At 35.5% G+C, this 27,329-nt stretch overlaps 2 protein-coding genes and 1 long non-coding RNA gene across 3 annotated transcripts; all 3 read left to right on the forward strand.

Annotated features, from left to right (window-relative positions):
• Positions 1-21,896: 21,896 nt before the first annotated feature.
• Positions 21,897-22,868, forward strand: LOC131612784 (uncharacterized). The gene is made up of 2 exons (XM_058884530.1): positions 21,897-22,417; positions 22,512-22,868. Exons 1-2 carry the CDS (start codon positions 22,069-22,071, stop codon positions 22,520-22,522), a joined length of 360 nt encoding a protein of 119 aa, XP_058740513.1. The 5' UTR covers positions 21,897-22,068; the 3' UTR covers positions 22,523-22,868.
• A 1,228-nt stretch (positions 22,869-24,096) lies between these two features.
• LOC131612785 (uncharacterized) lies at positions 24,097-24,638 on the forward strand. The gene is made up of 2 exons (XM_058884531.1): positions 24,097-24,263; positions 24,367-24,638. The coding sequence occupies exons 1-2, from the start codon at positions 24,103-24,105 to the stop codon at positions 24,584-24,586; spliced, it is 381 nt and encodes a 126-aa protein (XP_058740514.1). The 5' UTR covers positions 24,097-24,102; the 3' UTR covers positions 24,587-24,638.
• A 5-nt stretch (positions 24,639-24,643) lies between these two features.
• Positions 24,644-25,123, forward strand: LOC131612787 (uncharacterized). Its single transcript, XR_009287480.1, has 3 exons — positions 24,644-24,755; positions 24,855-24,936; positions 25,028-25,123. It is a non-coding gene; the product is annotated as an uncharacterized LOC131612787 (long non-coding RNA).
• Positions 25,124-27,329: the final 2,206 nt, after the last annotated feature.

Consider the following 27,329-nt stretch of genomic DNA (forward strand, 5'->3'; position numbering starts at 1 on the left):
ACGGATAACGGGCTTAATGTGATTGCGCTTGAATGAAAAGAGTGAAAGGAAAAACGAGAGATATAGGTTGAGTTATAATGGCATAATTCGAATTGGTTTGTATAAGGAGGGAGTTTTTGAACATTGTGTCGTTACGGTATCCTTGGTGTTGATATCTATTACCTATCGATGTAACATTTGCCTAACACAAATATGATTAGGTGTCGTGTCATGCCCTTGTTTCGAATCGAGCTTAACTATTTCTTTTTACCGTGTGGTTGATTGCTTGAGGACAAGCAATGGTTTAAGTGTGGGGGTATTTGATAACGCGAAAATGTATCACATATTTGGCTTGATTTACATAAATTATTTCCCTATTTTATTTTAATTATGTTGTTTTATGTTGGTATTATGCTGGTATTTTCATTGTTTTAGGTTTTATGTTCGTTTTGAGGACTATTTGTGAAAAGGAGAAGAAATGGAGCTAAATCCACTACTATTTATGCTTAAAAGATGAAAAAGGGGTGCTGAAGTAAGAAAGGGGTGCAAAGAAGACCCAATTGTGCAAAGATGCAAGCCCAATCCACGAAGATAGAGGGAGATGCCCATCTCCAAATGGAGACCCCCGTCTCCAAATGGAGACCCCCGTCTCCAAACTGAGACCCCCGTCTCCAAAGTTGAGATGCCCATCTCCAAAGTTGGAGACCCCCGTCTCCAAAGGCCCAAAGCCCACAAATGACCACGTCACAAATGGAGACGCCCGTCTCCACCTCTCCACTATTTTCTCCACTTCTTTCTCACACAAGGCGCACGTCTCCAACTCTTTCCAAGTCAAAACCGTTCCTAAATTCTCGGGGAAGAAAGAGGAACACGTGAAGAAGCAGTTACCACATTTCTCATTATAAATAGAGGCTTCTACGAAGTGAAAAAGGGGTTGGACCATGCTTAGTCCCAGCCACCATTTTTAGTTCAGTATTATTTCCCTTTCATTCCAGCATTTTTAATTCCAGCTTTTATTTCTACTTTCTTTCATATTTTCTCACAACAATTTCTACACCAGAAATTGTTGTGAATCTTTAACGGATCTAACCTTACGTTAGATTTGGTTTTTAATTTCCTTGTTTAATTTACACCAAATAATTTCTGAAGAACAATCCAACCAACCTGTGGTGGAAGTTCAAGTACTCCAAGATTCAAGTTTTATTTCAGATTTATATAATTCAGGTTTATTATTTACCGCCTTTATTTATTTATATTTATTGCATGATATATTATATGCCAATTAATATGCCTAATATTATGAACCGAATTTATTTATGCATGTTTAACCATATTAATATGTCTGGCTAATTTATTTAGATGTCGGTATGTAAAGTAATTTAACCGTAGGGATCCAAATTAAATTGGCTTAATTATGTTTTATTAAATATCACTTGTTTTTGGTTTGTATGTCTAATTTAATTAGTAAGTCTTAAAACCAATAGAGCGAAAGTTTGAGGGGTTAAGACGGTCAAAGGTTAAAATCAATAGAGCGAAAGTTTGAGATCTTTAACTGGATAGTAGACATAGGACATTGGTTTTAAGGATGGCGAAAGCGTATTAGAACTAATTAGAACTTATTTATTTTCAAAAAGTGTTTTTATACCCGCGCGGGATGGCGAAAGCGTACGTTAGGGATATTAGCATGTTCCGAGTCAACAGAGCGAGAGTTTGAGATTAGGAGATTTAAGTAGATAACGACTTCATAAAACAAGCATTTTATTAACTATGTTGTTTTCAAAAAGCGTTTCTAAATCTGGTGGGATGGCGAAAGCGTACATTAAGAGTTAGGATCGTAGTCTGAATCAATAGAGCGAGAGTTTGAGAGGAGGACTTTTTAAATAACATAGTTAGTAAAGATCTTTGATTTAATTAGAATCTGGCCAATGGAACTTCGGATCACCTAAGTTAGATGAATTACATACTGATATCCATTTGTTATTATATTTTACCTAGATTTAAGATTTTAGTTTCCCCATTTATAAAAAAACCCAAATATCATTAGCCTTAGCTTTACATAGTAACTTTAGATAACGGTAGGTCGATTTATAGTCCCTGTGGATTCGATATCTTTTAAAACTACACGACACGACTGTGCACTTGCAGTTATCCCGACTAATAGACACGCAAAGTCGCGATCAGTATGACAGTTTACTTGTCCCTTATTTTGAGAGAAGTTGGGGTCTAGGATTAAAAAAGATCTGAGTTTTTTTGCTTTAGCCCAAACTTTCAACCTCAGTTTGATCTTCAATGGTTTGTGGTGTAACTTGAAAATGAAAATGATCAATACTTTCAAGCGTCGAGGAACCTCAAAATAAATAATCAGGGGCCTACTCGTGTTTCCAAGGAAGAGGCGTCCTTTGTTGATTTCTTCTTTTTATTTGGTTAAGCAGAAGTGGCAAGAGGACTTTGGCCATGTTTTTGAAATCTGAAAGGAAAAAAAGTAAAAATCGAATACTGATTTGATATGACAAGTAAGAATTTGAAGAAAAAACTTTCTTTTTGTTCTTTTGTTCTTTACCAGCGGTAGATGCTTCTATAGCTTTTTTTTGGTGTGGGCATTAGCTTCGACTACAAGAAGAGTCGATATATATATATATATATAAGAAAGTCGAAGAAAAATCAAAGTTTAAAATTTTTTAGAAGCATACGCACCTTCATTTTCTCCAAGAGTTTTTGCAATTTAGAAAAAGCAGTTGTTAACCTTTGGTATAAAGTTTGTTTGACAAATACGCTACGTAAATATTGCAACCACCAGTCTTCGAATTTTTTGTAGAATGAAAGGAATGTTGAAATCAGAATGTGGGTAGTTATAGCATTTGCTGGCGTATAAATTTCACACAATCTTTGTAGTCTTGCACGGTAAAACGACGTTTTGACCAACAAATATCATTCTCCCGTGTATAAAAAGAACAGGGCAACAATGGGCTAAATCTAAGTTGTCGGGCCACTAAATTTGGTTGGTAGCTAGTAAAGCCTAAACCAGATGCCCCAACCTCTATTCGAGTTGACAGAAGTGCAGGGGTTAAAAATGCTGCCCAAATGGCATTGCCTTCGGCAGTAGTAGCATGAGTAACTTCGGGAAATCTATTTCGGAACCAACTGGGTCCAACACATTGATCCACAAAAGGTGCCATAGTTGTAATAGAAAATTTGGTGTCAAGATACATGGAAATGTTTCTCATAAAAGTTTTTTCTATGGGGGGATCATTAGGAGTAGTTAAGGCAAGCCTAGTGCCTTCGATACACCTAGCATTGTTTTCTACCATCAAATCCTTGGAGATGGTGATCCTTAATTGTGGCTCAAAAGTGACATTTAACCAAAGTTGTAGAAGCCACATGGGTTTAACGATGAGATATTTGTATTTGCCGGTTTCAGGAAGGTGTTTCAATTTATATGAAATACCTAAAGTTTTGTACAGATTTGCTAAGAGCAATTTTCCTAAACCTACGTTTTGACCTTCATGAAGTTGGGTCGCTAACGGAATATACTGTTTAGCTATTTGTAAAGAGCTCGAGCAAAAAAGGTACTAAGAAAACCATAGAGTCAGAAAAGAAATATGTTCCATGTCAGAAACCTCTTCATTACTCTTAAAATGGTGATCAACAATATAGTTTTTGAAGCCAGCACGATCGAATCGAAAATCGACACCAGTTGTGGGTTCTAATGTGGGATCAAATGTATCCCTCATAGGTCGAAGGCCAGTTATGGACACTACATCGAATAAAGTCGGCGTAATCATTCCATAGGGGAGTTGGAAAGTAATTTTTTATGCTTCTCAGAAAAAATTCGAGGCAAATAGCATACCAGGGTAGTATCTAAATCTAGTTCTAGAATTTTGGATAAGGTCGAAGATACCTAGGTTTTCCCATTGTGTTTTTATTTTACTTTGCACTTTGTTTAGCCAAGCCAGGTAGTCCTTGTTTTGAGGAGAAGCTGATTGAAAGATGTGTGCAGGGTAAATCCATAAACCTAAAGTCTAAGGCACATTGTTCAAACGCACAAGGTGTAGCAGTAAAAAACAAGGAAAACAAGTTTTCATTTTATCAGGACGAGAATTTGGAGTTGGAAAAGGACCTAAAAATGTTAAGGTTTTATCAACAAGATAAAATGGGATAAGTAATTGTGAACTCCAAATGACATTCTTCTCCTTTTCCAATGGTGGTTCAGGAACATAATCCCTCTCCAAATCTTTCTCCGACGCCGGAATAGTGAACGCCAAAAGGGTGTCGCATGCAACATTTAAAGTAGTGGCCATAGTTTTTTTGAAGAACAAGAGAAATAAGTTCCTTTTTATTTAGAGTGAAGAAATGGAAACTCAGATTGTGAAGAGAAGGAAATGAGAAGAGAAAGTGGAAGCAAATATTTATAAGGTTTCGGTGACTTGATGGATGTGTGACAAGTGGCGAAGCAGTTGGAATTTGAAAGACATTTTGCTTTCTTAAGAAGTGGAAACGATAATGGCAGTTAGTAGGGAGTTATGACCCACAATCTCCTAGGAACTAGGAGTAATGATGAATAGCTGCAAAATATATCGGAAATGATGTTTTTATAGAAAGGAGAAATGATGACAATGACGTCATCATAGTGACTTGAACAGTGTCGAAAAATCAATAAAAAATTGCCACCTTTCTCCCTTTCGACATATGGATGGTCGAAAAATGAAATTTTGGGGCAATTTGTTACCTCATATTTTCCGACACAACCTAAATAAGAGGTTTAAAGGACGAATCCCAAATGGTGATAAAATAACTTGAGTTACACTCTAGTCAAAATTGGTCATGGGTGACTAAAAAGACTTGTCTTCCTAGGTACATCTGATCGAGACATGCATTAGAATGGAAGTCGAAGTATGGGTTTCATCGCTAGGTCAATATGAGATGACAATGTGCTCGAATTAGGGGACTTAGGGAAATTTAGAGACTTTCAGTATAATGTCCGGTGCATATGTCAACATTGTCGAAGAAGTGGAAATGTATAAGATCAAACAATTACTAGAGACACATGGTTTTTTATGAGAACGAATGACACATGGGAATGAAAACGTGTCAGATGGTGTTTAGTCGATCGTTGGTGACGCTTACGTTAGAACTAGTATATATGTGGTTCATGTTCGTATGATTGGAGGTCTGCAATTTTACACAAATTCTATACCCTCCAAGTATCCAAGTGTTAGTGAGAAACAAGTTGATTTGAATCAATGTATGTATTTGCGTTCCATTTATATTCAGTTTGTTTCATTTAGTACATTCAATTTTTTCTCTTACATCTCGACATTCATTGTCAAACATATTTCAAACTTATGATTTTTGAACAATTTATCCTGGAATTTTTTTGAGTTTAATCTCTTAAGTGAAATCACATTTGTCTTTGTTTACCAAATTTTCCAGTAAACAATCGGTCTCAAAGCTTTCACATAAACAATCCTTGTTTAATAGTCAATAGTAATAAATTTGGAAGAACTGTTCTAGACTTGCCAAGAGTACCAATAAGATAGGTTCAATCATAGGCCAATCAAACCATTAGCACCCATTCAATTAGTGAATAAATATATGCTCACCTCGAAACACCACACTAAAACAAGACACCAATTTCATCTTGAATGTTGATATTTATCGAAAGGTAATAATTTAAACCATCAATCATATATAAGTGTGACTCTAAGTCACATGTATTCATTCACTTTACACACTTACAAGTTTCATGTCTCTCATTTACTAACTGTTGAGAAAATAACAACAACAAAAAATTTATACGCTTGCAAAAGCATACCCATAAAAAAAAGAAAAGGTAAAAAATTCAAAACTAAAATTCAAAATTATAATTCAACTTCTAATTTTACAATGATAAAATTACTAATTCTCGCATATATCTGCAATTTTTAAGGAGAAAATTGCAAATCCTCCGAATTGCAATTTTTAAGGAGAAAATTACAAACCGGTTTCAATTGCAACTTTTTAACGGAAAAATTGCAAATCCTCCTCAACTGCAATTTTTAGACGAAAAAATTGTAAATTCTCTCTCAACAAACTATTTAACTATTTTTGAATCGAAAAATAGAAAACTTTTCTCAACAAACTATTTCACCCTCTTCTCTAGAAACAACATAACTACCCAAATTCCCAATACATCCAAAAGACAATATTTTATTGTTGTGTGTAAAACTCAAACTAATTATCTCTATTCATATTATTACTCAAATTATATTTTCATTCTACTACCTGACGTGAGATTTGAATGAATAAACTATTTAACTCAACACTAACTTAAACATTTGAGCGCCAACTTTATAAATATCATTATCTCTAATAATCAAAAATATTTACCACTATATCATAAACTTTTCTCCAATGATCATCATCAATCAACTATTTATCTTCTATTTCACCACGAATAAGAAGGAAGCACACAAACATTTTGAATATTTAGCATTCTCCTCCTGGACATTGCGATATTTTCCGGAAAGAGACTGACAGTCTTATTTTCCTTGCATTTTACTCCCTCTGTCTCATAATAAGTGTCTCATTTGCACTTTTTTCATGTCTTAAAATAAATGTCTCTTTAGAAAACCAATACAACATTTATTAATTTTTTCTACTACAATACCCCTATTTATTAACTTTCACGTTTTTCAACTACTCTACTACCTATAAGAAATAAGGGTACTTTAGTAAATGATATTAACTTTATTCATTAAAACCAATACATCCAATCATTTTCTTAAGAACCGCGCAAAATTCAAATAGGACACTTATTATGAGACGAAGGGAGTAATTTTTTCCCTTAGTTTGCAATAAATATAGATAGATATGTGGAAAAACATTTGTCCGAGTGAAAAATAAAACTTTTAAGTAAATCTAAATATAGATATGGATAGAAATTCACGTCACTATAAATTATACGTAACATTTAGTCATGAACTGTTTTTGTTTGTTCTCATTGAATAATTAGTTGAGTATAGTTGAAGTTAGTTGAAATTGTCATCCTTCACATTTCCTTTATCACACTCAAACGGTTGAAAATTTATGACATAGTTGAAGGAAGGAGCGTTGAGTTAGAGACACATATCAATGTGAACAAAAACAGTGAATGTGGTCAATACTAGCTTGTCTAAATTCATAAACTACTAGTAAGACTATTTTTTAAATTATTTTTGATGAAAAATAAAGATCGAGAAAATATGAAACGTGATGAATGCACTATATTAAATACTTTGTTGTTGGTGGGTTACGTCAACCCAGCATTTATATGATCTTGTTAGATGATAGATTGAATTTATTGATGACCTACACAATCAAAAACTAATTTGTCCTTTTGTAAACTATTAACCAACCAATATATTATTTTGTACTAAATAATAAAATAAAATCAATCAATATATTTTGGAGAACAAGAGAGAGATTATGGTACCCATCATCACCCATGGACTACCTCTATTGGCGACCACTCCACCGACCCCCCCACACCTACACCAACATTTACTTATTTTAATTTTTCCTTCATCTATTAAAATTAAAATGATAATTCTCAAAGGAAAAGGATGTTTAAACTAACAAATAGGAGTGTTTAAGGCTATAATTTAATCCGAACAACCTCATTAACCAACTCAACCCAAAATGCTTGGTTCAATTTTCTTCTTTATATTTTGAATTGATAACAAGGGTTTTAAGTATAAATTGATGTCTTTCACCCACCTAAGAGTTCCTATCTATAAAGGTAAATTTAAAGCCTCTCATTTTAGTTTATCATATAGATTGAAAGTCAAGTGTATGGGAGAAAAGCCTTTTTTTTCTTTTACCTATTGGAAGAGTACAAACTCATAAAGAGCATACTTCATGAAGTTTTAATGAATAATGATAAAAGTAGTAATTCATTCTTTTGTGAAAAAAATAGTATTTGATAGGGGTGTTCAAAACCAATCCGGTCCAATAAAAAATCGTAAAATCAAATCAAATCGAAATTGCATTTGATTCGGATGTGTTTGACTTTGTATAAGATTTTTGTCTTCTCCTAACAACTTTTGCAAGATATACTCCTGTCTAAAATTAACTTGTTTAAAAGAAGAGTGATTTCAAATCCTAGTAGGATTTCTTTTTCCTTGAGTAGGTTTTTGGTTAAGATGGTCTCTCAGTTTTTTCTAACCTGTAAGATAATCTTGTCAGTGTGGTATAGAGTTTTTAAGTAGTTGAGGTAGCAGATAGTTATTCTTCATGACCCTATGGTCCTTTTTTAGTTTTTTCTTTATTTAGGGGGTGCCGCTAAGTATATATGGGTGACTCTATCTTATGGTTTGGCACGTTGTAGTATGGTTCATTTGAAAAACCTCAAATATATCATCTTTAAGGGAATCACAATTTTAATGAAAGAGGTGGAGAAAAATAGTTTTTTTTGGCTTGTAAATGGTTTTAACGTAGATCTGGGTGAACTCTTGCTTCTTCATGAATTGCCTTCAGAACTCTATCATCTACTTGCACCTATACCGGATCGAGTATTTGCCTTGATTCAGAAAATGGTGGTTTTTTATTCTATTTTGATTGGATATAATTTGTTGATAATGTATAGGTGGATTTTTAGTAGTTGCGGTCAGTTTTGAGTTGTCACTGTCAGAGTAGTGTTGTTTGCGTAGTGTTGTTTGGCTGTTTGTTTTTTGTTTGATGAATATTTCTCCTATACTTAAAGATTTTTTTTCTCTTATTAGTATATTCTATTTGTGATTAATTTTTTTTCTTCTAAATATCCTTTTTATTCTCACATTCTTCATGTCAATTACAAACAGTAAGGTTTTGTACGGGTGTATGAGTGAAAGTCATTTGTATAGTCTTAAAATGAAATAAGTGCATAGTGTTAGATTAATTAGTTTAATTGATCTAATAGTTTATTGTTATTAAGTAGATTACCAATTAATTGATTAACATGTGTTTTATTTAATTTTTTAAATGGATCTGATTGAATTGGAGAATTTTGTTATACCAAATGAGATGTTTGATCTCAAACATTAATCTATGTAGTCGTTATCTGATGATAAATAATGAGAATTTCTTTGGCCACCTGCCAACCTTCTAGCTCACCTCTGGTGAAAAACCCAGAGTACCCCTGACTTCGGAAATGAACTTCCGAAATACAAGAAAAAGGTGTTTTCGGAGATGCATCTCCGAAAGCGCCTTTTTTTTAAAAAAAAATTTGACTTATTTCGGAAATGCACTTCCGAAAACACCATTTCGGAAGTTCATTTCCGAAATACTGCGCGTTTTGCAGATTAAGCAAAACAACCCCCTCCCCCTAATCATTTACCCTAATCTTCTTCCAAACTCACACCCCAAGAGATTTTTGTGCAAACCAGTTCCAAGCTACCTCAAAGGCTCCAACTACTTGCTCTATTACATTCAAAAGTCCTCAAATCCATTCAATCGGTAAGCATTTTGATTTTAAGATCTATGATTAAAATGTATATTAGGGTGTTTACAAATAGCAACAAATGTATTAGGTTAGGTTTATACTGATATTTAGGATGTTTAGAATGTGTAGACATAGGTTTGATGTTTGGTTTTGGGGTCTGCCATGGGAGTTGCAGAAAACTCCATCGCAGGGGTGTTTCGGAAGTTCATTTCCGAAAACACCTCCATCCCAGTTTTCGGAAATGAACTTCCGAACTGTATCAGAATTTCAATTATTTTTGTTTCTTCTTTTGTCTCGCATATTAATCGATTTCAATTGTTTACAGGAACATGTCAGGCAACCAACCAGCACGCATCAGACATGGGAGAGAGTCTCAGACTGCGTCGGCTAGACGCGAGCGGGCGGCGGCGCAACTGGCGTCGACCCAGGGACGGGGGCAGGGCCGGGGACGCCGTGTGCGAGTTCCCGTGGACGTGGGAGAGGGTACATCTGCTTCAGGATCTAGGAGTCGGCTGGCTCGGGTATCTTCTTCCCGCCAGCGAGAGGAGGAGGAGGAGGAGGTGTCAGTGCCATACCACGAGCCGGAGGGGTGTACCGGATGTTGACCCTCCAGCCGGGGAGGAGGATGAGCAGGAGGATGGCTATCCGGGAGGGCCCTTTGACACTTCCGTGCTGATTCACTACCACGATCACGTCGCTCGGCGGATCTGGGAGGGAGAAGTATTTTTTTAATTTAACTGTTTATTCGTCACCATTTTTTATAATCTAACCATTTATTTGTCGCTTATTTAATATATGTCCGCTTATTTAATATATGTCGCTTATTTGTTTTTTTTTGTAACAGGAGAGAGAGCCGTTGAAAATGGTCAACCACGCCCGCAAGATTTTCGGTCTGTTTAAACCAGCAGCTGAGTGGTTTAACGACCATGTGCGAGGTTCAGGGCTCAGCGGGCTCTGCATGACGGGGTACACCACCATCAGCACCGGCATGCAGGGGGCATTTGTGGAGCGCTGGCACAAGGAGACGTCCTCTTTCCACTTGCCGGTTGGGGAGATGACGATCACTTTGCACGACGTGCAGTGTCTTGTCCACCTGCCGATTATGGGGCCGCTGTTGACCCACTCCAAGATCCAGAGGGTGGAGGCCATTGAGTGGATGATGCTCTACTTGGGCATGGAGCACGAGGTTGCTCACTATGAGTGCGCCACAACTTCTGGGCCTCATGTCCGGTTCACCACACTGAGCACTTATTTTGACCACCATCTGGACGCGGCTGCCGATGCTGAGGGTGAGGGTAACCAGCTGTTCACAGAGTATCACCGCGGCTGCGCTCTCCGGTGCTGGTACATGCATGTGGTAGGCGCTGCATGCTTTGTGGACAAGAGTGTCAGGTACGTCGACGTGACCTACCTCCGCTACTTCATGGACCTGGATACCGTTCACCAGTGGAACTGGGGGGCAGGTACTCTGGCATACCTCTACCAGAAGCTGAATGAGGCCTCCAACTGGAGGACGAGGCAGTTGGTCGGATCCTGCACACTGCTTACGGTACGTTTTATTTTAACACATTATCGTATTTATTTATTTATTTATGTTTCGTATTTATTTTTAATACATTATCGTGTTTCTGTTTCAGAGCTGGATCATCTCCTACTTCTCCCGCATCCACGACTTTCACATCGATCCTGCGTACGTGGACGGCATGCCCAGGGCCGCCAGATACGCTCTCCAGAGGGGGAACGATGCGGTGGGACCATACCGTCTGTACTTGGACCGCACGATGCACGACGACGTCACCTGGAGGCCGTTCGTCGACTACGCTCAGATTGTCCCCTTTGACGGCATTGCTCTATATTCAGGCTGGTTGGCATGCGGGACCGGCATCATGGTCCGGTATCTCCCTGAGCGGTGCATGCGTCAGTTCGGATTCGTGCAGCGGATACCCAAGTCACCCTTTGAGGCAGCTCCCGACACAGTGACCCGAGTGCAGCTCACTGCCATATGGGAGGACTGGCAGCATCATGTGGTACCGCAGGAGTACCGTCTCACTCGGGTCACACAGGACTGACACAGTGAGGAGGGGTACGTCACATGGTTCTACCGGGTGTCCCATCCTCTACTGAGACCCGACGTTCTCGGCGCTCCTAGGCCAGCACATGAGGAGATCCTGGAGAACCAGCAGGCCGAGGATGACCACGCCATTGATCTCCTGCCGATCTGCCAGCGGATAGAGATGCTTGGGCGGGACGCCTTGGATCGGGGTGTCGTTCTTCAGGGCGGTCCAGATGCAGTCGCCGTGATGGAGGCGATCGTCACTGATGCGGGCCGTGCGGCGGGGTACAGGCGGCAGAGGAGGGCTCAGGGTGAGAGGGTTAGGCACACCTAGTAGTGGTCGGGTTTATTTATTTTTTGTTTTCGGATTGTATATTGCGCACACTATTACTATTTGGTTCGGCTTGTATATATTATTTGGATTTTATTTATCGTATTAGTATTTTCTGTTTATCTGTTGCTTATTTTATTTGGCGTTTGCGTTTAATTAAAATGCGAGACTGTTTAAGAAATAACATAAAAAAAAACACAGTTTCTGTATAATTCGGAAATAAACTTCCGAATTCACCCATGAGGTGTTTTCGGAAGTTCATCTCCGAAGACACCCCCCATGAGGTGTTTTCGGAGATGAACTTCCGAATTATGGAATTTTTTTTAAAAAAAAAAGCGTTTCAGAAGTTCATTTCCGAAGCAGGGGTATTTTGGGATTTTCGCTGGGGGTGTACAATTATGAGATAATTCTCATAGAAGAATGAATTGAACAATTACATGTAATTTTTCTACCCACACCCTATTGTTATTGTTTTACAGATATGAGCTTGTTGAGAGGAATCTACCAAGCACCTTACAAGTTGAATTTGACACTCTAGAATATGTAGGAACTAGGAAGTGCAAATTCATAATTTTTAATTAATAATTATAGTAATATATTATTTTAAAAAATATTGAATTCATAAATTTACACATTTTTATGGTGTAAAAGTATTGAATAATCAACTCATGGTTAATTTTATCGAATACGTCTTTTAGTGTTATTTAACTTCACAGAACATCATTTGTAAAAAAAAAGAAAAAAAAACTTCACAGAACATCAAATATTAACTAATGTTAACTGAGTTTAATTCTCACAAAAAAAAAATTTAAATGATTTAAATTCATTGATATTTAGGGTCTGTTTGGTTCAAATGAGGGGGAGGGGAGGGGAGAGATTTTAATGGAGGGAAGGGAAGGGGAGGGGAGGGGAGGGATTTTTTGTAATTATATATATGTTTGGTTCAAACGAGGGGAGGGAAGGGGAGGGAAGGGATTTTGTTTTAAAATATATTTGGTTCACGAGGGGAGGGGAGGGATTTTCATAATAATTTACAATTTTATATTGTAAAAATTTCGTAAATATTTTCTTGGAAATAATATTTGTATAATTGAGTGATTAAAAAGTCATAACTTATTGCATAATATTAAAAAAAAATTGAGTACACTTAATTCGTATTATAACTCTCGACACAAAATAAACTATACGTTGATAACAACTTTTGAATATATAAAATAAATAATAATAAAAAACAAAAAATTATAGTAATAATAATTTTTATTAAATAAAAAAAATTGAAGGTGAAAAATAATTATAATAAGCAGATGGAAGTAATAGAGAAAAAATCACAAAAAGAAAAGTAGCAATATGAAAGAAAATAGTATTTTTAAAATAATAAAATAAAACTGAGGATATTTTAGTAAATATATTAATTAAATTAATATTAAAACTCAGATCCCCTCCCCTCCCCTCCGAATCCCCCCAATTCGGGGGAACGCAAAAAGTGTCATTTGGAGGGATTTTGCTCCCCTCCCCTCCCCTCCATTCCCCTCCTAAAAATTGAACCAAACACATTTTATTTTAAATATTCCCTCCCCTCCACTCCCCTCGCTCTACCTCGAACCAAACACACCCTTAAGTGACAATGTGTATTTAATTGATTTGAGTTGATAAGTAATTATTATTAATTTTCTAATTAATATTTAAGTTTATCAGTAATATAAGATACAAGTATTTTTCAACATTCAGTTGCTTCTCATTTTATAAATCGAATTCTAGAATAAAAAAAATTAAACAAAATATTTGTTTTTCATCCATATTTTCTATTATCTAGTGATAAATAAAATCTACTCTTAAATTGAGCAAATTCAAAAATTCAAAAGTTGGTGTAGATTAAAATAGAAAATTTCTTTATCCACCTCTCTATGGGGTCACCCCAGCGAAAATCCCAACTTACCCCTGTTTCGGAGATGCATCTCCGAAGTTTTTTTTTTTTAGATTTTTTCAGACTTCAGAAATGCATTTCTGAAAAAATCCCAAAAATTGAGATTTTAATTAATTCGGAGATGCATCTCCGAAAAAATAAAAAAAAAATTAAAAATTTTGAGATATTAATTAATTCACATATCATAAACTTGATATAATTTATGAGTAATGAATAATAATAATTATATATTTTGATATAATTTATGAGTTATGAATAATAATTATTATATATTTCTATTCTGATTCATATTTTAAAATTTAAAATAATTTTAATTAAAAAAATTAAAATAATTTCAATTACAAAAAATTTAAAATAATTCCAATTATTAAAATGTAGTTATGAATAATTTCAATTCATGTTTCTACTGTTGATAATATTGAAAGAGATCAAGTAAGACTAATAATAATAATAATAATAATAATAATAATAATAATAATAATAATAATAATGATAAAAAAAGTTACTTTTCATAATGAATTATAATATAAAAAATTATTTTTCATAATTAAAAATAAATTATAATTTTTCATTTAGTTTAAAAAAATTTAAAAAAGATTTTGTCTTAATTCTATTTAATGAATAAATTTTATATTTAATTCTATATAATTCAAATTTTACTTATGAAATTAAAATGTTTTTAAATAAGTTAGTAAAATAATTTTTAACTTTAAAATTGTTTAGGAAATTTTGATTCACCTTGATTTTATTGATTCACCTTCATTTTATTGATTCACCTTGATTTTATACCTATTAATTGTATTGATTCACCTTGATTTTAATTTTTTAATAATTATTAAATTTGTATATCCGAAACATTCCAAGACCAATTTGGTCTTGGAATATTTCGGATATGCATCTCCGAAAACACCCCTCTCCCAAAAAAGGTGTTTTCGGAAATGCATCTCCGAAAACACTTTTTTTTCGTTTTTTCGGAAGTGCATTTTCGAAATAAGATAAACTTTGAAAAAAAAACGTTTCAAAAATGCATTTCCGAAGTTAGGGGTATTTTAGGTTTTTCGCCAGAGGTGACCGAAGACATGGAGGTGGATAAAGAAATTTCATTAAAATATAAAACAAATTCTAGAACAATTAATTCTGTTTATCGAATTAAATAATCATGAATAATATAATAATAATTTTTTTATAGAATAAATAAAAATACAAACATTTTGAAAGAGTATAAAACAAAATAAAATATGGAATCTAATAATAAATGCAACATAGTTTATTTAAATTTTAAGTTAATGGTGCAAAATTGTTTTTTAGTGGGTTCAAATCAAAAAGCAAATTATATTGAAATTTGGGCTGATTTTTAAAAATCAGGGGTTCAATTGACCCCCCTCAATCTACTATCCCTCCGTCACTTTTCCATAAGTTTGGAAATTTGACCCAAAAACCTTTACAATTATAAAATTTAGTTTTTCAAAAACAAAACTCTTTTTTGAGTTTTTTTTCTTCTAAAAACATTGTATTGCCTCATATATTTGCCGAATTTTTTAAATATTTACAAGTAAATTTTTTGTTCAACTTTTGAATTTTTATCAATTTTTTTATCTTAATAAGAAATATTCAATAAAAAAATTATATATTTGATGCATTTTTACCCTTTTTATTAGTAATATCCGATATATAAGTAAATTTTAAATGTATTCTTACCGCAATTTTTATACATATTGGTATCTAACATGAGTTTTTACTGGATTTTTAAAAATGTCCAATAAAAAAGCATAGTGAATATTGGATTTTTCCAAATTATCCATGGACGATGAATTGTTGTTATCGAATATTTTTAAAAATGGTATGTTATAGTGGTGTGGCCGGATATTTTAAAGTCCACTGAGTCAATTTTGTTTTTTATTTTTGTTTTGTTTTTTGTGCTTAGTGAGGAGAAGAGGAAGGGATGATAAGTTCATACCTAGATTGAGCAACAAACATGTTAAAGAGAGCTCTGGTGAAAACAGTTAAGATGATTGAGGCATTTGCACACTAGGGCGTGTACTATGGTTTTCACTAACTCTCACCGTAGGGGGACTGAGCAGTTTCGTGGACCATTTGCTCTCCGACGTAGAAGAGGTAGTGCATGATGGTCGAAATATCATGATGATGAAGTAGATGTTGTCGAGATTTATTATGTTGAGCCAAAGGCCCATTAGGAGGTGCATGATCAAGTTGATTTAGAGGTGCCTTATTAGGTTGATATATGTGACGATAATGATGTTCTTGCAGAAAGGGTTCCCTCAAAGGCTCTTTGACCTTACCTTGCTGACAGGGTATAAATATGGCAGGGAATTTCCTCGAGTGCCCTCGAGGTACCCTCACACTGCCTTTAGATTATGGAAGAGAGCGATATAAATATTTTAACTTAAGTTATTTTATTTATTAGTATTTAATTGAAAGTAATTGATGATTTATGCTTTATTTGTTAAAGGGCCGCACTCTATTGAAGGTAAAGAAATTCTCATGGTTCAAAGCTAAAGAAATTATCTGTAGTGCATATATCACTACGCCAAAATTGGCTTTTAACAGCACACCTACGACAGCGCTTATGCCCAAAAGCGCTTTGGTAGGTTTGTCTAAAAACAAAATAAAAAATCACGCTAGAAAAGCGCTCTTATAGGGGGGGTAATGAAAGCGCTTTTCAAAAGCGCTCTTATAGGGGGGGAATGAAAGCGCTTTTTAAAAGCGCTCTTATAGGGGGTGGGTATGAAAGCGCTTTCTAAAAGCGCTCTTATAGGGGGGTGTGACAGCGCTTCTGAAAAGCGCTCTTGTAGGGCTGGGTATGAAAGCGCTTCTGAAAAGCGCTCTTGTAGCCCTGATTAAATTTTTCATAAAACACAGACACGCTAATTTTTTCCAGAAACACGCTATTTTTTCAGAAACAGTCTTCTTCTTCCTCGCAAGTTCTCAACCACTCCTCCTCTCACTCCCTCCGCCGTTCTCAACCACTCCCCGTCCCTCCGTCTTCGTCTCACTCTCACGCCACCGCCGCCGCCGCCGCTGCCGCCGCCGTTCTGTGGGATTTTAGGGTTTTCTTGGTCAAAATCAACACTTCTGTTCAGGTAAAATCTTCCCACTATTTAGTAGAACTTGTAAACCATGTGTTTTTTTACATTAATGATAAGAATTGCAAATGAAACTTCTGGTTTGGTTATTGTTCATGTTCATTGTACAAACTTCTGGTTATTGTTAATGATAAGTTCCTATTTGAAATTAGTTGAAACTTCTGTATTTACTATGTACTGTTTGAGCTTGAAGTGTTTTTTCTTGCATTGTTCATGTTCAGCTACGACTTGGAGTTCACTGTTGCACACAATCTTGTAGCTGTCAGTACTGGAAGCTTGTTATACCAGGTAGAAATGAATGACATCAAATGTCCTGAAATTTGAATCTGAAAACATGCGAGTTATTGTTTTTAATAAAATGACAATGTTTGCTTCCTATGGTGATTAATGATCACTTTCTTTTCCCATCTATTAATGAAGCTTGAGATGTCTAGTAGCAGAACAAATGCGATGCTTTGACTCTGTTTTGTATAGTGAATACTGGATACTGAATATTATAGTTTTCCAACCTATTTATTTATAATTCATGTACAAGACCAGAAGGAGGAATGTCATACGATTTGGAATGCCATTTCCTTTTCATTTATATGATGTTACTAGATGTTGTGGATTACCCTGTAAAATATTTTGTAATATATCACATTATAAGTACAAATTAAATTGTCAGGTTGTTCTTACTTATATTGGCTAATAAACCAAACATGAAACTAGATTTTGTGCAACTTATTTTCCATTGCAAGTATTATTGTGGTTCCGTTGCAAGTATTATATGTCGGGTTTGAGTATAACTATTGGTGGTTCTTTTTGGTGTAGTGGCTTCCCGGTTTCTAAGTTAATTGATTCAAAGGTGGTTGGAATTAATCTCATGTTTTGAAGTGGAATTAAGTCATATTTTGTATTGATGTTATTTGATTTTGAATGCATTTGACATAATGATACAATGCTGATTTTTTTAAGCTATGGATTATGACCTCATTTTTATACTCTTCAATTAAGTTTTTTATTTTATATTTTTTAGGAATATCTTTGCTAGATAGGGGTTACTTGTGAAGAGTGAAAGTTTGATCTCATACAAGAATCTTACATTGTGTGGGTCTACAAGTTGCTTACTACTATACAGGTAATATATTGTTCTCTCTCGCCAAAGTAATATGTTGCGTTTTATTGCTTCTGATTCATTCCGTAATATGTTGCGTTTTATTGCTTCTGATTCATTGCGTTTTATTGACAGAAACGCATTATACCGTTCTGTTCCTTAATAATTAGTTTTTTTTGTTTAGCTTAATTAATTAAGACATGAGTGTAATACTCATTATTCCGACATGTGGAATATTCTCTGATTTTGAAGTGATGAACTTACTAACTTTGTAACTTTTAGATTATATTAAGTAATACTCATTATTCCGACATGATGTCAATTTCGTTAATCGTTAAGTGATGTACTTACTAACTTTGTGAATTGAATTCGCCATAGGGGTTACTTGTGAAGAGTGAAAGTTTGACCGCTTTTGTTTAGCTTAATTAAGACATGGATAAGACATGGATGAATTCAAACCGATTGTCGAAACAGTACGAGAAAGGGGTATGGGAATTCGTTGAGTTTGCGGTTAAGCACTCCGAAGACCCGCTTCGAATGCCGTGTCCTTGCTTGGGTTGCTGTTATGGGGGTAAGGTTGACGGGGAACAGTTGGGATCCCATTTACTACGGTTTGGAATTGATAGAAGTTATACATGTTGGACAATGCACGGTGAGAAAAGTAACGGGAATGCTGAGTCGAGGTGTAATAGGAAGTATGCTTCAAACGACGATTGCACAGACACATACGATTGCGATCGAGTCGAAGAGATTGCAGAAGCGCTTGAAGAAGATCTTGCGGATTGTCCCAAAATGTTTGAGAGGTTGGTAAGCGATGCAGAGAAACCGTTGTATGATGGTTGTTCAAAATTCACAAGATTGTCTGTGGTGTTAAAGTTGTACAACTTAAAGGCGGACAATGGATGGTCGGATAAAAGTTTCACAGAGTTATTAGCCCTTATGAAAGATATGCTACCAGAGGATAATGTTCTTCCCAATCGAACGTATGAAGCCAAAAAGATGTTGTCCTCTATTGGCATGAGCTATGATAAGATACATGCATGTCCAAACGATTGCGTTTTGTTTCGAAACGAGTATACAGCGTTGAATGAGTGTCCTAAATGTGGTGCCCCTCGATATAAGAAAAAGTTGTCTCCTGCTAAAGTCTTATGGTATTTTCCTATAATTCCGAGATTTAGACGCATGTATCGTAGTGAGACCGATTCAAGACACTTGACTTGGCATGCAGATGAAAGAATTATTGATGGAAAGTTGCGACATCCGGCAGACTCACCACAATGGATGAAAGTTGATACTGATTATCTTGAATTTGGAAAAGAAGCAAGAAACCTTCGGTTGTCATTGTCTACTGATGGAATGAACCCGCATGGTATTCAAAGTATCTCGCATAGCACATGGCCTGTGATTCTTATGATCTATAACCTACCTCCGTGGCTATGTATGAAGCGTAAGTACATGATGTTATCTATGCTAATTTCTGGGCCTTAACAACCAGGGAATGACATAGACGTATACTTGGCACCGTTAATCGAAGATTTAAAGTTTTTGTGGGACAACGGTGTGGAGGTTTACGATGGGTATAGGAAGGAAATTTTCAACTTGAGGGCGATGTTGTTTGGAACAATTAATGATTTTCCAGCATACGGAAATCTATCCGGGTACAGCAATAAAGGTCAAAAGGCGTGTCCCGTTTGTGAAGATGAAACCGATACGACACGATTAGAGCTTTGTCAGAAGAATGTCTTTCTCGGCCATCGTAGATTCTTAAATTCTAATCATCACTACCGTGGGTGGAGAAAAGCATTCAACGGAAAGGCCGAACATGGTACAGCCCCGCCTTTTTTGTCAGGTGATCAAATTTTTGAAAAGGTGAAAGATGTGAGCACTCAGTTTGGCAAGCCTTTTGCACATTCACTTGTCAAGGGTGGGTGGAAGAAGAAGTCCATTTTTTTTGAACTTCCATATTGGAAGTCGTTGTAAGTAAGACATTTCCTGGATGTTATGCATATTGAAAAAAATGTATTTGACAGCGTCATAGGTACGTTACTCAATATACAAGGAAAGTCTAAGGATGGCCTTAACATAAGGAAGGACATGGTAAACATGGGGATGAGAACTGAATTGGGACCCGTGACGAAAGGAAGACGAACATATCTGCCACCTGCTGTTTACACTCTATCTAGAAAGGAGAAGAAAACATTGTGTAAGTTCCTCAGTGAAGTTAAAGTTCCAGAAGGCTACTCTTCAGATATTAGAAGACTTGTGTCCATGAAAGACCTCAAGTTAAAGAGTTTGAAGACGCATGATTGTCATGTTATAATGGAACATTTTTTACCAATAGGTATACGTTCTATTCTGCCAGAAAAAGTAAGAAGCGCAATAACTAAGCTGTGTTTCTTCTTCAGGTCAATTTGCAGTAAGGTGGTCGATCCCGCGATCTTACCAACATTGCAAAAAGAGATAGTTGTTACTTTATGTGATCTTGAAATGTATTTTCCTCCCTCGTTTTTTGACATAATGGTTCATCTAGTCGTTCATCTTGTGAAAGAGACACAATTGTGCGGACCAGCTTATATGAGATGGATGTACCCTGCTGAACGTTATATGAAAATATTAAAAGGGTACGTGAAAAAAAGAAGTCGACCGGAGGGTTGTATTGCCGAACGATACGTTGTTGAAGAAGCGGTTGAGTTTTGTACTGAATATCTGTCAAATGTTCAATCAATTGGACTCCCCAAATCTCATATTGTCGAAAAAAAAGAAGGAAAGAGGCTAATTGGAAATAAAGTTGTGACAGTATCAATGGTCGAACGGGATCAAGCGCACTTGTATGTTCTGCACAATGAGATTGAGGTTGAGCCGTATGTTGAAATGCACAAGGTTGTTCTCCGAGATTTAAATCCAAATAGAAATGAGAACTGGATAGTACGAGAGCACAATCGAAGTTTCATACCGTGGTTTAGGGATCATATTTATTCAAAGTATCGTTCAGATCCTGCTTCAGTAACAGAAAGGTTGAGATGTTTAGCCTATGGTCCAACTGTAATTGTGCTTTCTTATAGCGCATACGCTATTAATGGATACACATTTTATACCAAAGAACAGGATGATAAAAGTACTATGCAAAATAATGGTGTTACCTTGGTAGCTGAAGCAATGCACATATCAAGTGCGAATGACTTAAATCCGAAATTTGCAAATTTGTCATATTTTGGGGTTATCGAGCGCATTTTGGTGTTTGATTACGCGAAGTTTCAGATTCCTGTATTTGGTTGCAAGTGGGTTGAAAATAATAGTGGCATACGAATGGATAAGTCAGGATTTTTGCAAGTGGATCTCAATAGGGTAGGGTACAAAGATGAGCCTTTCATTCTAGCCTCTCAAGCTAAACAAGTGTTCTATGTCAATGATCCGACAAGTACGAAATGGTCTATAGTGCTTTTATCTAACAAAATAGTTGATGAAAACATTGAAGATCAAGGTGATATTGGTGTTGGCATTGAATCTTGTACAAGAAACGATCAAAATGAGAATGAATCTTGTACTAGAAATGATCATAATGAGGGTATTTGGATCAATCCAACCGTCCGCGTTGTTAAGAGACGCGTAGAACACAATCCTACCAAGAAAAGAAAGAGACGTTAGTGATAAAGGTAATAGTATACATATTCCGACTAATTTGTTTTATTCAATTTGTACCGATTGTTTTAATCAATAGTATAGTACTTATTCAATTTTGGTGCATATTCTCGTTTTGTACATAACTTTTGAACCATGTATCCGTTTGTCGACTTCTTTACATGTAACTATACTATTTTGACGATTCCGGAGCTGCTCATGCACTTATCTTTACATTTCGGGACTGTTTTTATATCGGTTTTGCTTCTGCCCGTAATCAAAAGTCGGGCTTAGGGTCTGAATTTCGGAAAACCGACTTTATTTTTGAGTCTGTGGGGACGTTTTACCATAGCCATGTAAATTTCGTTCAATTCCGACAACTTTCTTTTTTGACGCTTATTTTGATTTGTACCGATTTCGTTTCCGATACACTTGTACATGCATGGTTTGACTTCCATTTTACTTGTATAGATTGTTAGCTTATTAATAGTGTACTAATGTGCTTTAGTTTGTTTGATACAGGTTAAATGGCTCCGGATAGAGATGCTCCACCTGAAAACTCACAAGAAAACTCACAAGAAAGAGATGCTCAAGAAAGAGATGCCACGGATACAAATGCTCCACCTGATACTGAAGCAAAAGAAGTTGCACGAGGCATCACTATTATGAAGGGAATCGTTCGACATAGAGACCAAGGATTAGTATACCGTTTGGATTGGAATTCTGATAAACAAGCAATTGGTCCTAATTCTGCAAAGTTGACCAGCTATATTGGTACACTTGTTCGTATGCATATTCCGGTCTCCACAGCTAAATGGAATCTGAAAAGCGAAGAGTTGGATGCGAAAAAAAAAAGCGATTTGGGACGAGCTTCAGGTATATATCATATATGGTTAATTGTTGTTATTATCTTGACGATAAATTGTTTAAATTACTTATACTAACACACTATGCGTATGTTTTTTTGCAGAGGACTTTTGAGATACCAGATGATCGTAAACGCTACATACTTAGTTTGGCCGGCAAAAGATATAGAGGGTGGAAAGCCTTTTTGACAAACACCTATCTTAAGGATAAAGATGGAAACTTTCTTGAAGAGGCACCGGGACGGCCAAAAAAGTATGAGATCTTCATTGGTGAAAAAGATTGGGCTGAGTTTGTAAATCAAAGAGATGAAGATTTTCGGAAAAGGAGTGCCACGAATAGTGCGAGAGCATCCAAACCCGCGTATCCATACAAAAAAGGGCGTATGGGATATGCACGCTTAGAGGATAAACTTGTAAGTAAATAGAAATGCATTTTAATTAATTGTCTAAATGTGTTTTATTTGACGATTTTATCATTTGTGTCAATGCATAGTTAGAGGAGTCTAAAAGTGAGGAAACCTCACTTCCTGTACATGTGTTATGGAGGGAAGCTCGTGTGGGCAAGAGTCAAGCTGTCGATCCCGAAGTTCAGAGAGTTTTTACTGAATGTGTAAGTATAATACTGTGTCTTTAATTAAATCAAATGTTTTTTAATATATAAATGATTTTTTAATGTAAATGAATTACAGGAGACCTTGTCGCAATCGGCATCCACCGGTGAGGGGAGCGTACTTAGTAGAGCACTAGATGCTCCTGAGTATCCCGGTCGGGTGAGGGGTAAGGGTCATGGTGTGACTCCAACCTCTTTTTACAAGAGTCCTAGGAGAAGAAATCCTTCAAATGAAGAAGTGTTGCAAAAGTTGGCGGAATTGCAAGCACAAGTCTCTGAATTGCAAAGAGATAAAGAAGCGTATATGAGAGAAAAGTGCAACACTTCATCGGTGAAAGAAACTAGTGATAAGGCTAGTATCAACTATCAAAGGAAATTTCCCGAGGTAATTATAATTTTTTTTCCTTTTAAATTGTTCTATTTTATTAATGATAATGACTTTATATTTACTATTGGTTTAGGGCATTTCATCTTGCCAACTATACTTATCGGAACCGAATTATTGACTAGTTGGCAAGGGAAAAGTGCACAACACTTTGGGAGATTTACTTCACCATAGACCGCTCCCGGATGGACACCTGAAAGTATCGGTGGATGTTGTAGTAGATCATGATGCGATGCTACCGGTACCTGACATGGTCTCAGAGACGACATTGCTGCGAGATGCAATAGGATCATTTGTTGCATGGCCCTCGGAGCTCATTACCATTAGTGATGAGGTATATTGAAAACGATTATGAATCATTTAGTTTTCGAATGTCAATTCTAAACCGTTTATTAATTATTTTTTACATTTTAATTTTAGACTGCTCCTATAAAACCCACAGTTAAGGGTAAAGGGATTTTACAGGAGGAGGAGTCCGTTGCATCATTAAAAGAGGTACATTTAAAGTGTTAATAATTAATCTGAATCTAAATCTGCATGATTTTATATTTTACCTAACTTATATGATTTTTAGGCATCCGCTCGGGAGTCACAACAAGTGACGCAGCAAGTTTGTACCGTACCACCCACTGGTCCTTCGAAGCCAGCGGGAAAAAAAGGCGGTGCTTTTGTGCCTCGGTACCGGGCGACGCTCGCAACAATGGTTGATATGTCCGATTTGAAGGATGGTGCTTTACGTGAAATCGTTATGGATGAAAGTGTCTTCGGTATTGAATTCAAGTCACTTATTACAATTGATGACTTGGAGGAGATTTTTAAGCATGATCAACTAGGCGTCACTAACATGCACTCATACATCCGGTAATATTCACTCATCCGATATATTATTTAATTAGTCCCACAATATAATTTATTTACACATTTCAATGAAAATAATCTAATGTTTATTATGTTTTTATTTAAGGTTGTTGTATGACAGAGTGTTGCGCGGGACTCCGTTGTCTAACAGATTCCGTTTCGTGTCTTCCGCCCACTGCAGCGGAATGGCAATTGCTTCGGAACCGGAATCAGTTAGACAGCGCTTAGTAGATAGATTCATGTCCACCGGCAATACAGAAAGTCTGCATCTTTGGGCGTATAATACCCGACCAGTAGGGTTAGTTTCTCATTCTTTGTTCATCTAATCTCTGTTTCTTTTGTGTATAGCAAAATTTTCATATAACCTATTGTTTTAATTTATAGAGCACACTGGTTGCTGCTTGTTATCAACCCTATAAGGGAAGTCGTGTATTATCTGAATTCGGTAAATGGTGAATGGACCAATTATCAGGCCATGAAGGACATCGTTGATTTGTAAGTGGGATCGTTCTAAATATATATTCGTGTATATTTATATATTTACTTATTTGTGGGATTGATCTAAACATATGCTTTTATATATTTGTTAATTAGATCAATACAAGTGTTCCGAAGTCAACGGGACGCACAGGTATCCCGAACTAAATCTAACAACATTACTTGGATCCAAGTGCAGGTACATTATTTTTCACAATGTTGCTTATAATATATTTATGCTACTTGATAAAACAAGACAACTATAGAATCTTATTTGTTTTTCTATGTAGTGTCCGCAACAGCGAAACAGTTACGATTGCGGATACTTTGTTTTGAGGTATATGAAAGAAATCCTTCAGGCGAATCAATTAGAGATTCCGCTCACGGTATGAATTTATAACTTAAGATAATTTCATATAATTTATTACATTTAACTAAATATATCATTCATATTATGTTTTTGTTTTGTAGTACCTTGACGAATTCCGTACTACTGCGTACCCGAAGCTTAAGTTGGAAGAAATCAAAGAAGATTTGTGTCAATTTTATATTAAGCGCTTTTTCATGTAGGATTTGTGTCGATTTGAACTATAATATTATTGATGTTGTAATGATGTATATATATAATTTTGGATATTATAATGGTATTATATTAGTATATATATATTGTCTTACTGATGGCTGAAATAATATCGTCGAAAATAAATTACAGGTCGAAAATATTACAGGTTGAAAACATATTACAGGTCGAAAATATTACAGGGTCGACTGGGAGGATTAAATTACAGGCTGCACATTAAAATACCTCATTTAGCAACGAAAGCGCTTTTGAAAAGCGCTCTTAAAGGCCCACCTACTAAAGCGCTTCATTGTAAAAGCGCTGCCAAAGATTAATAAAAAAGCAAAAAAAAAAAAAAAAAAAAAAAGCAACATACTAAAGCGCTTTTGGAAAAGCGCTCTTATAGGGGGGGCTATCAGAGCGCTTTTTCCAGAAAAAGCGCTCTTAAAGCCCACCCTATAAGAGCGCTTTTACAAAAGCGCTTTAGTATGTTGCGTTTTTTTTTTATTTTTTACTCTCACAAGGGGGCCTATCACAACGCTTTTCTGGAAAAAGCGCACTTAAAGGGGGGCCTACCAGAGCGCTTTTTCCAGAAAAGCGCTCTTAAAGGGGGGCCTACAAGAGCGCTTTTTCCAGAAAAGCGCTCTTATATGGGGGGGCCTACCAGAGCGCTTTCAGAAGCGCTTTTGTTAGCTACGCCAGCGCCACCTTTCACAGCGCTTTTAAGCGCTTTTAAAGGCTATAAAAAGCGCTTTTAAAGCCCTTCCTCGTTGTAGTGTATATTGTAGCAACCCGCTTAAAATTGAGAGTGAGTCACCACCACTAATTTTTATTCTAAGGGAAGGGAATATAATGGGTAATCCTAAATTTAGAGATTCTAAATTCGTAAATCGATTAGATGGAGGGAAGGTGTTAGGCACCCTTCATCTTCCTTGTATTCAAGGGGACCCCTTTAGGTGTAGGGTTTAATGAATTTTAATTCAAATAACTAAACGATAGACGTCAAATCGATCGATCAATTATTTGAAGATACGGTAAATGTAAATTCACCTATATCTTAATATTTGCATGATAGTATTGGATTATTGATATTTTAACTGTCCGGACTAGCCTTGGTTTTTAAGCCGTGAGCCTACGTATTTTCTGATGAAGAATCAGAGTCCAATCGTAGTTCGTAATTTGTTTAGTTAGTTTTTTTATGCATTGTGTAAATACTTTAGAAATCTCCTTTGAATTTGTCTGAATTTAAAATAGTGTAGTCGTAGACGCAATTTATAGTTAACCTAGAAAATAAATCTATAATCCCTTTTGAAATAAAATTTGAGTTAGTAATTAGGTTAGTATAAAAAGAAGACTTAAATTGATTAGTTATTTTTAATACATAATATAATTATATAAAAACTTGAATAATGTTAGTAAATACTTTTAAAATAAGATTAGAAATTTAGAAAAAAAGTTTAACAATTATAATAAAACATATCATGTTTTCATTATTACAAAATATGTTATTCATTAATTATTATAAATACTATTTTATTTAATAAAATAGCTTTCATGCAAATAAAAAAAAGAATGAGAGAAACATATATTGCTTGTGGTGGAACATATATTGTTTTTGTTCATTTACATTGACTTATGTTTTGTGTTTTGTGTGAAATTTAGTTTAAGTATCTCGTTTTTTTTTATTGTGGTGTAGTTTGCACTTTATGCTTATGTTTTTCTAGAATAAGTCATATGAATGATATATTTTATTTGATGCATTTATTCAAATCTGTCTCGGTTTTTTAAAAACTAGTATGTTGATCCGTGCTGGTAACTAAAAATAGCTTAGAAAATTTGTCGAAGTTCAAAGAGCTGATGATGAAGAAATTTGAAACGTCGGATCTAGAAAAATTGTCTTATTTCCTAGGCATAGAATTTCAAATTCCTTCATCATGAGTTCTTTGAACTTCAACAAGTTCTCCAAACTATTTCTAGTTACCAACAAGTCATCAATATATAAGCAGATGATTGTTATGTCTTGTGCTACAACC

Source organism: Vicia villosa, linkage group LG6 (genome assembly GCF_029867415.1).
Source record: "Vicia villosa cultivar HV-30 ecotype Madison, WI linkage group LG6, Vvil1.0, whole genome shotgun sequence".
Taxonomy (NCBI): domain Eukaryota; kingdom Viridiplantae; phylum Streptophyta; class Magnoliopsida; order Fabales; family Fabaceae; genus Vicia; species Vicia villosa.